The sequence below is a fragment of the Vespula pensylvanica genome, chromosome 9 (assembly GCF_014466175.1).
Source record: "Vespula pensylvanica isolate Volc-1 chromosome 9, ASM1446617v1, whole genome shotgun sequence".
Taxonomy (NCBI): Eukaryota; Metazoa; Arthropoda; class Insecta; order Hymenoptera; family Vespidae; genus Vespula; species Vespula pensylvanica.
Genome location: NC_057693.1, coordinates 4,369,347 through 4,379,346, shown reverse-complemented (window position 1 = coordinate 4,379,346; position 10,000 = coordinate 4,369,347). Strand labels below are relative to the sequence as shown.

The window sequence follows — 10,000 nt, the reverse complement described above, 5'->3', positions numbered from 1 at the left end:
CTCGATCGACGACGACGCGACGCGACGCGACGCGACGAGTCATCCTTCGTGTCGGTCCCGTGCGCATCTAGCTTCGAGATCATCCATAGCTTCCTTTCCTTTTCCCCTCGACGAACGTTACGAGACGAACGACGAGACGCTGTCAAAGAGACGTCTCGCGATCTTCGCTCCGTCCTATATCTTCTCCTAACGATTCGATAGACTTGGAGGAATCGTCGAAGAATCCTCGAAAAACCCTTTCGCTTTCGCGCTGATATTTTTACGTCGATCGATCCACTCTGCCGTACGAGCCTTTCGTTCTCCTTTCGCGTGCAAAAGAAAAGAGAAAAAAAAGATAACGAATAAAGCGCGACTATCTAGTAATCGCGTTCTCCTAATTGCACAATAAAGAGAGCACCGCATCGCAAGTTCTAGACGTTATACCGAAAGTATAAATTTGTATTGTAACACGCGCCCACGTAATCTTTTGGCAAAGCCATCGATCACGAGGATCCACGACGTTAAACGTAAGTGATTCGAGACGACGCTCGACGAAGTCGCGCGAGATCGAGCGATCGTCTTTTGGCAACGAACGGACGAACTAGCCCCGACTAGTGCGAGCAACTAAGAAAAAAAGAAGGGAAAAATCCTACGTAGGATGAGAGAGAGAGAGAGAGAGAGAGAGGCACGATCGTCCTTTCGTTCGTCCTTTCGTTCGAAACGAACGTAGATTCGGCTTTATATACGAAAAGAAAAAAAGAAATAAAGAGAAAAAAGTACCATACGTAACACGCATCGTTGTAACATATTATACGAAAGATTAACCACGCGCGTGCACATTCGCAAAGACGTTTCGCGGCCTGATTCGCGTTAATTCGGTACCGAGCCACGCGATTCCTTCTCGCTTGAGCGTGTCCATACGCGTACGTATGCGCGCGTATAAATACGTGTTCGCGTATTATATACGTATTATATACGTATAGAGAAATATATGTATATAGGTATGTCGTGTACGCAAAGGAGAGGCGCGTGTACGCGCGCTCGCACGGACGCGAAGAGACAAAAAGAGCATACGCGTAGAGGCGCCCGCGCACACACACGCACGCACCTTTAGATATATGTATCTATATACGCTTTCGATATGACGGAGAAGCAGTTAAAAAAAGGCACGAACGTGAGAACAAAAATGATAACGATTATATTTTATAAATAAAAAAATTGACATGTGATATAGATGGTAAGGCACGCGCAATGCACGCGCTGCGATGCATTATGAAAGCGAATGTATTCTGTATATCGTTTCATTAAATCTACTAAAACGATCGACGCGCTTTTCCTTCTCTTCTTCGATAGCCCTCGAATTCCCGTTCTGGATTTCCTTTCTCTCTCTCTCTCTCTCTCTCCCTCTCTCCCTCCTTTGTCCCCGGATCGTAGCGATCGCCAGGTCCCCTTCCTCGAGGGGTCTCGCTCGCTACGAGATCCTTTATTGTAAGTCACGGTATGAGAAGACCCAGGACCGCACCTGCCGTCTCTCTCTCTCTCTCTCTCTCCCTCTCTCTCTCGGATTTTCATACAAATCCGGTTCCGCTCCTTCGAAACCCATCGAAATCTGCATAACCGTTTTCGTACGTCGAGAGATTCGAACGTATCGTCGGTTCGTCTGGGTTGCGCAAGAACGTCGCTGAAATTCGTCCCCGAGGAGCTTCCTATCGATCCGAGTGCCGTTCGCAGAGCTCTGTAACATCGACCGAGGGAAGAGACGCTTCGCGCGAGAACCACTGCCCTCTGCTCGAGTACCCACCTCCGTCTCGTACTCCTTACGTCGTCCGCGATCGGTCGGATACGTCTCTCCGCATTTTTATCGCAGCCTCGCCGGAGAGACGGGACGCTTCTCTTATCCCTTCGCGAGATAAGATTCCCATTCGTCGAAAGCGATACGTTTCCGTCGTAAAGATCGTCGAACCTTTGCTCTCCGGAAGATCGACATCGAAGCGATAGTCTTTCTCGACTACGAGCACGTACTCGTACGCATATCCCGACTTTTCTCGATCGCCGATCGAATTCGACGATTGGCTGTAAAAGACCATAGCGCGTCCTTTCTTACGCCTCTTTCCTAAAGTTCTCGAAAGATCAAAGTTCTCGAGGCCATATTGCCATCGGCGTCGAGAGGCCAATGGCGTTTGTCAGGGAAAACGGTTGAAAGATTCAAACGCGATTCAAGATCAGCCGGTGCAAACGGTCGGAATCTTCTCGTCGGCGGCAGCAGCAGCGCTACTGGTAGCGCTTGCGTCAAAGAGGTCGCTGCTTTCCTGCAACGCGCATGCGTCTTCGGGCGGGACGGGTCGAGACGCGCAGAAAATAGTCCTCACTCGGTCGACCAGTGGAAGCCGACGATCGCGCGAGCAAGAAGGAAGGGCGAGAGGGGAAGGAAAGCTTCGTCACGTTTTTTACGTCCTTCGTGCCAAAGAAATTGACGGTCTTTGCGTCGATCGAACTCGCCGATCGAGAGGTAGCGAAACGCTCGTCGTCGTTCGCTGCGAGCCCGTGCATTCGCGACGATAGGAAGCGCGAGAGCGATATCGAGGAGGCTCGTGGGATATCACTACGCCGCACGTTGAGGGGAGAAGCGAGAGCGTCCGAGAGATAGAGAGAGAGAGAGAGAGAGAGAGAGAGAGAACGCGAAGACAGGGAGCAGAAGAGGGGGGACGTCGTCGGGGCAGTTGATTCGGTAGTGACTACATGTGGGTATCCGCCGGTTGCGATCAGAAAACGTCTCGCGTTAGGACGATATCGTAAAGAGTCTCGTGTCGCGATTGTGATATATATCCTGACGAGAGGGTCGAGCGGAAGTTACTAGAAGCCATGCAGATGGATCCAACGACGGTACAATTGATCCAGGTCCTCGAGAGGACGGTCTCCTCGGGTGAGTCGATCCGTTTGGAAAAAGATCATTTTTAACCGTCGTCTAGTTTAGCTCCCTCCAAAGGAGCCCTTTAAGCGCGATATTTTCCGTCGAGCCCGATCCTCGTCTTAACCTTTCCCCCCTTTCGTTTCCATCAAAATTCGATACTAGTAGCCGCGACTCCGGTTCCTCCTTCGCTCGTTGCGATTTCGCTTGCACGAGTCGGATGCGACCGCGTGCGCGTCCCTTCGTTCGAAACGTCCGGTGAATTAGCGCAACGCGTGATCCCAACGCGATCCCAATCTACGAATCGTTTCGATCGAATCGTCGGCTTTTACGGCCTAATCGACGATACCTTCCCTCCCGATTTTCTTGCGCATCCAATAATGTCGCCGATCATGCTCGACTTGGCTGTTGCTATGGGCTTTGTTCGGCGACCGGAAAACTATTGTCTCGTCCGGCGGTTACTCGTTCCCGTCGACGATGGCCATCCAACTTTGGCCATCTTCCGTTTCTACCGAGTACGTCCTCCTACGAACCGATCGCCTGTGACTAACCTATAACGTTTCAACGAGTTGCACGTACCTTTGACCTTGCGATAGCGCCTTAAATCTTTTCTCCCGACATTAACCGTTCGATATGTATTTTCAGACAAAAATGAACTGGAAGCGGCGGAAAATTTTTTGGAACAAGCGGCACTATCCAATTTCGTTAGTATCTCCGTAGGTCTAACTATTCGCAATGGAGCCTCCGAGAGACTCTATCAAATATATTCTTCCACGTTTTAGCATGAGTTCGTTCAACGGCTCAGCGGAGTACTGGTTACGGCGACAGCCAGTCCGGTGGCTCGTATGGCAGCTGGGCTGCAATTGAAGAATCAACTTACCTCCAAGGATCTGACGCTGAAGTATCAGTACCAGCAACGTTGGTTGGCTATCCCTGCCGACACGAGGGAATATATAAAGAAAAATGTACGACTACTTTCTCTTTTCTCTTTTTCTTCCAAGAAGCATAGACTTTGTTACGTCTTTGTTGTAACTCGCTCTCCATAAAGCTCGATTCGTTTTACAAACGCGCCTACTACTTGACAATTTAGTAAGCGGTTTATAGAAAAGAATGATCCTTGTTGTAGATCTTGGGAGCATTAGGAACCGAAAACAACAGGCCCAGCTCCGCGGCACAGTGCGTAGCTTACGTCGCTGTTGCCGAATTGCCGGTCGGTCAATGGAGCAATTTAATTCCTCTATTAGTAAACAATGTGGTTAATCCTAATAGTACAGAAATGATGAAAGAAGCTACCTTAGAGACTATCGGTTACATTTGTCAAGAAATAGAAAGCGAAGTGTTGGTATCGCAGTCTAATCAAATTCTCACAGCGATTATTCATGGCATGAAAGGTTCCAGTACGTCCAATCACGTACGACTTGCAGCTACAAGCGCTCTCTACAATTCCTTAGAATTTACCAAAGGAAACTTTGAAATAGAGGTCTGTATTTGTTTATTAATAGCGCAACTTTGAAAAGTTTGATCATCTATCTACTATTTTTAACGACTATTGTCTTTAACGATTACGTTTAACGACTTTACTGCGCACGTATATGCATACACGCGTGTGTGTGTGCGTGCGTGTCATATGTGTTTTATGTGTATATAATATATATATATATATATATATATATATATATATGTATGTATGTATGTATGTATGTATGTATGCATAATATATACGTTTTCTCTTCCATCGTCATATTTACAGTCCGAGAGGAATTTTATTATGGAAGTAGTGTGCGAAGCGACACAATCGACAAACACGCAAGTTAAAGTAGCGGCTTTACAATGCCTCGTCAAAATTATGTCTTTGTATTATCAGTATATGGAACTTTACATGGCACCGGCATTGTTTCCTGTAAGTAATGCTTTGATACTCTACGCATCTTATTTATAAAAATTTGGCAAACGTCTCGTATCTCGCACAGATTACTCTGGAGGCTATGAAGTCGGATATCGACGAGGTTGCACTGCAGGGAATTGAATTTTGGTCCAACGTGTCGGACGAAGAAGTTGATTTAGCCTTGGAAGAAGGGGATGCTTCTGAAGTCGGTCGACCACCGTTGAAAGTTTCGAGGCACTACGCGAAAGGTGCTTTACAATTTTTAGTACCGGTACTCATGAAAAAATTAACGAAACAAGAAGAATTCGATGACGAGGACGATTGGAATCCTTCGAAAGCCGCAGGTGTATGCTTGATGCTGCTTTCCACTTGTTGCGAAGAAGCCATAGTTCCGTTCGTTCTTCCGTTCGTCAAGGATAACATCAAGAGTCACGATTGGAGATATCGAGACGCAGCGGTAATGGCGTTCGGTTCTATCCTAGGTGGCGTAGAGCCTACCACTTTGAAACCGTTGGTCGAACAGGCGATGCCTACGCTCATCGAGCTGATGTACGACAGCAGCGTGGTCGTAAGGGACACCGCAGCGTGGACGTTCGGACGTATTTGCGAGATCATTCCAGAAGCCGCCATTAACGAAACTTATTTGAAACCTTTGTTGGAATCTTTGGTAAACGGACTTAAGGCAGAACCTCGGGTCGCTGCGAACGTATGCTGGGCGTTCACGGGTCTTGCCCAAGCGAGTTACGAGTCGGCCTGCGAGGACGAGAATCAGCCAGAAACTTACTGCATGTCGCAATACTTTGATTTCATAATTCAGAGACTGTTGGAGACTACCGACAGATCAGACGGGGCTCAAGCGAACTTGAGATCCGCTGCGTACGAAGCTCTGATGGAGATGGTGAAGAATTCTCCGCGGGATTGTTACGTCACCGTGCAAAAGACGACGATGGTCATTTTGGAACGATTGCAGCAGGTATTGCAAATGGAAACGCATATACAAAGCCATTCGGATCGAGCCCAGTACAACGATCTCCAATCGTTGCTATGCGCCACCCTGCAGTCCGTCTTACGTAAAGTAACTCCGGAAGACGCGCCACAGATATCCGACGTTATAATGACCGCTCTATTGGCGATGTTCAATTCGAATTCTTGCAAATCCGGAGGCGTCCAAGAGGACGCTCTGATGGCCGTCTCGACTTTGGTCGAAGTTTTGGGAGAGCGCTTTTTGAAATATATGGACGTATTCAAGCCTTATCTCTGTCTCGGCCTGAAGAATCACGCCGAGTATCAAGTATGTTGCGTCGCCGTGGGCCTTACCGGTGATATTTGCCGTGCTCTCAAGAGCAAGATCATTCCGTATTGCGACGAGATAATGACCCTCCTGTTGGAGAATTTAGGAAACAACACGGTACATCGTTCGGTCAAGCCTCAAATATTTTCGGTTTTTGGCGACATCGCCCTGAGCATCGGTCCGGAATTCAAAAAGTATTTAGACATTGTCTTGCAAACGTTGGTACAGGCCTCGCAGGCGAACGTCGATAGATCCGATTACGACATGGTCGATTATCTTAACGAGTTACGCGAGGGCGTATTGGAAGCTTACACAGGAATAGTGCAGGGTTTCCGTGGTGATTCTACGAACACATGCCCGGAGGCCGAGATCGCTTTGGTCGAACCGCACGTGCCGTACATCATTCAATTTATTACCTTGATCGCTCAAGATCGGGAGCATTCCGACGGTAACATATCGGCTGCGCTTGGCCTTATCGGCGATCTCGTCACCGTTTTCGGAGCGAAATTATTGCCGATGGTCGACACCGAGCCGCTTAACGAGTTATTAATGAAGGGCAAGAAATCGCGTAACAGCAAAACGAAGACGTTGGCCACTTGGGCCGTTAAGGAGATTCGAAAGGCTAAGGCCGCTGCTAACAACACTACGTCCAGTTGGTGAGTATTCTCATTTATTACATCTACGAGCATGATAGCTTACGAACGTCCTCGAGCGTACAAAAGTGTATATAATGTGTCTGTTTTTTTGTCGTGCGTGTGCGTGTGCGTATGCGTGCGCGTGCGCGTGCGCGTGCGCGTGCGCGTGCGCGTGCGCAAAGTGTCTTCGAATCGTCTTTTTTCTTTTTTTTTCTCATTTTTTTTTCATTTTTCTTTTCTTTTTTTTTCTTTTTTTTTTTTTTCTTTTGCCCTTTCAGCTCTTCTTCGTATGCATTTCGTGCCATCTGTTATCGCACGAAAGTAGGAGAGAAAGAATATGTGTGAGAAAAGAGGGAATATGTTCGAGCCTGTGTGTGTGTGTGAAAGGGTGGGTGGGTAAGGGGAAAAGAGACAAAGGGTCATTCAAGGCAAGATTAGAGCGTCCACGTGCTTTCTACTTTTTCTTCTAGACTCGCACGATCGCGCCTAGGTACGTCGCGTTGAACAAACAATTACAGTGAGAGAGATACTCGATATATTAAAAAAAAAAAAAAAGTCTAATTTCCTACTTTTCGCGGGCGACGGTCACTGATATTTGGCTCGCTTTTGTTGTTTACAGATCAGCCCACGGTTGTACTGTCGTGCAATTTGATTTGACTAGAACGCTATCAAACAATACAAAGACAACAAGATTGGATGTTGCGGATGCGAGTTGATGGATGTGCGTGAGTTCCGAAGCGATGAGGATGGGGTGATGAGTCTGCACGTGTCCCTGTCTGGCAACGGTATGCGAGGGTACCGGCGAGGGTATACAGGGTCGAACACAGCCCATATGCTCGACAGAGACAAATACCTGTCTGCCGGATACCGACAATAGATGATTAAAAAATACGAGTGCAAGTGGATGATGCCAAAATGAGTGAGCCAGGGCCGAGGCCTGCTGAGATGATGTTCCCGTGATGCAAGTATGCCTGAAAATCGAGTATGCGGCTTCTATCCGCGTGATTGAGAGCTCCGCGTGAAGTTGAATCCGAGAGAGAGAGAGAGAGAGAGAGAGAGAGAGAGAGAGAGAACGAGAGAGAGAATGAGAGCGCGAGAGAAAGAAAGGACGACTTCGATGGACGATGTTAGTGGGCGGTGAAAGGAAGAGAGTGCGAGATGTTGTACGTGATGAGATACGAGCGAACCGAGAGCGTGCGCGCGAGCGAGCGAGCGAGCGAGCGAGCGAGCGAGAGAGAGAGAGAGAGAGAAAAGACGTGAAATGGAATATATGAGGTATGAGTGTGCGTGCAAGAGAGAGAAAGTATGAGAGCGACAGTGCGAGAGGCTGTGAGAATTTTAGTCGAATTATGTGTATCCTTGTTTACGCACGTCGCACGACGTTATACTATACCCCTTACTCCTGTGGATTCTGATTAAAGTCCCACGGTAAGAATCGTATCGCGACTCACGCGAGTAAGAGTAATGCTCAGGATGCGAGGCGTGTACTTGTTATTTTAGTATGTCTGAAAACTTTGCTGTGAGACCATGTGATACAAGGAGTGAATTAATCAGCAAGTCTGAACGAGAGCGAGTGTGACGAAGAGAGAACGAGAGACTGAATTAAACAAAGAAACAAATATACAAGAAGATTCGACAAGCTGGTAACCCCTGATCCGATCGTTTTGCGCGCGAATCCAATGATCCGTTGTACGACGATGTGTATGTTCATTTCCCACCCCAACCCCCCCACCCCCCAACCCCGTATGCGAATGTCTGTTGCTATTGATTCATTAAAAATTAATATTTTGCTGGCAACAAGTGATTTAGTTGTATCGAAGACCTCGTCTAGCCTGAACCGGGAGAAAAAGACGACCGCACTCCATCTCCGCTTCTGACATACGTAGTAAATTACAGAGACAAATAGAACAAGTTTTTATGCGATCATAATACGATCATTCGCCGATTCGCATCGGTTTTTACTTAATCGAATATGTAAAACGATTAAAAAGAGAAGGGGGTACATTTTCCACTGCCATCGAATCTATTCTCTTACCGCTTACCAACGTTTATTTCTAAACGAGATTTTTCGACTCTTACTTTTTTTTTCTCTCTTTTTTTTTTTTTTTCTTTCAAACGCGAGAGATATCTTCGCAACGTTTTCTTCTATCGTTTATGTAATTCGCGAACAACAGTACCAACGACAGCTACTACTACTACAAGAAATATCGTCTTCCTGGATTCGTGGCTCGCAACGAAAGTGGAGAGTACTCGTTCGATGCATTGGTATTATGATCGCGTAAATGCGTAGAGGGTAATTGACATAGCCCAGTGTTCTTGCCTCAAGAATATGTAATCCTTTCGACGAAATAAAATCGAGTCTACGTTGAAAATAGCGATTCGATTCAGCATCGTAATATCTCGATCGATTCTTTCAACGAAATTGGAATTTTGATTTTAGATGGTGCCTTTATCCAACTGGGATATTTCAAATACCGAACGAGTTTCGCGAGTCAGATCGGAACTCTAACGTGTATTATCCTCTTTTCCCTCGTTAGAACTTATTTCTTCCTTGGAAAACTCGTCGAATCTTTTTCCTCCCCTTTTTTTCTCTTCGGCAAACGTATTTTCGCGCGATTAGAGAAGATTCGAGCGCAGGGTAGGTCGCTCAAAAAGAAGAAAAAAAAATAAATAAAAAGCCAAAAGAGAAAAGAAAAAGGGCCAAATTAACGCGCGATAAAATCAACATTTGATACGCGACTGTGGTTGTGCCATGCATTCCAAATACTATTGCCGGTGGAAAACCTTTCCTCTTTTTTCATATATTCTACTTGTTTTGCTCCTGTGATTTTTGTAAAGTCTGCTTCGTACGTTGCGTAGTAGTACACGTTAGACATATCATGCTTTAATTTTTTCAAGAAAAGCTAAAGATAATCTAAAAAAAAAAAAAGATAAAAGAAAAAATATTCTTAGATTCTTCGGTGACGATCAGAATCGAAAAGAGAAAATTCCTTCGAATTAGAATTTTCCAAAAATTGCGTTAATAGTACGTCTGATCACGAACCTTTGAATCGAATCGATTTGAATATCGAAATCGATCGACGCCGAAGCGCGAGTATTGTTTTTTCTTGAACATTCCACGTAGCAGTGAGGTAGAGTGAGTGAGAGAGAGAGAGAGAGAGAGAGAGAAAGAGAGAAAGCGTGTCTAGGGAATATGAGAGAAAACGTGACAACGTGAGAGAATTGAGTGGAAGAGAGATTCTTGGAAAGGAGAGTAAGTGAGAAAGTGAGTAAGAAATGTACGAAAAATAGAGAGAGAGAGA

The 10,000-nt window shown here is 46.3% G+C and overlaps 1 protein-coding gene across 5 annotated transcripts in view; it reads left to right on the top strand.

Annotated features, from left to right (window-relative positions):
• Positions 1-2,107: 2,107 nt before the first annotated feature.
• LOC122631466 (importin subunit beta-1) overlaps positions 2,108-10,000 on the top strand; it is a 13,077-nt gene continuing 5,184 nt past the window's right edge. For 2 of the 5 annotated variants that reach the window (XR_006327712.1, XR_006327713.1), the window contains exons 1-7: positions 2,113-2,902; positions 3,533-3,591; positions 3,670-3,852; positions 4,014-4,367; positions 4,638-4,787; positions 4,858-6,719; positions 7,318-7,663. Coding sequence is in view for 3 of the 5 variants with exons in the window: in XM_043817180.1 (XP_043673115.1) it covers positions 2,842-2,902; positions 3,533-3,591; positions 3,670-3,852; positions 4,014-4,367; positions 4,638-4,787; positions 4,858-6,719; positions 6,977-7,043 (2,736 nt within the window). In the remaining 2 variants the exon portion in view is untranslated. Of the gene's footprint in view, positions 2,903-3,532; positions 3,592-3,669; positions 3,853-4,013; positions 4,368-4,637; positions 4,788-4,857; positions 6,720-6,976; positions 7,090-7,317; positions 9,635-10,000 lie in introns of those variants that run through there. The other 3 variants (XM_043817180.1, XM_043817181.1, XM_043817182.1) reach the window with 3 other exon arrangements.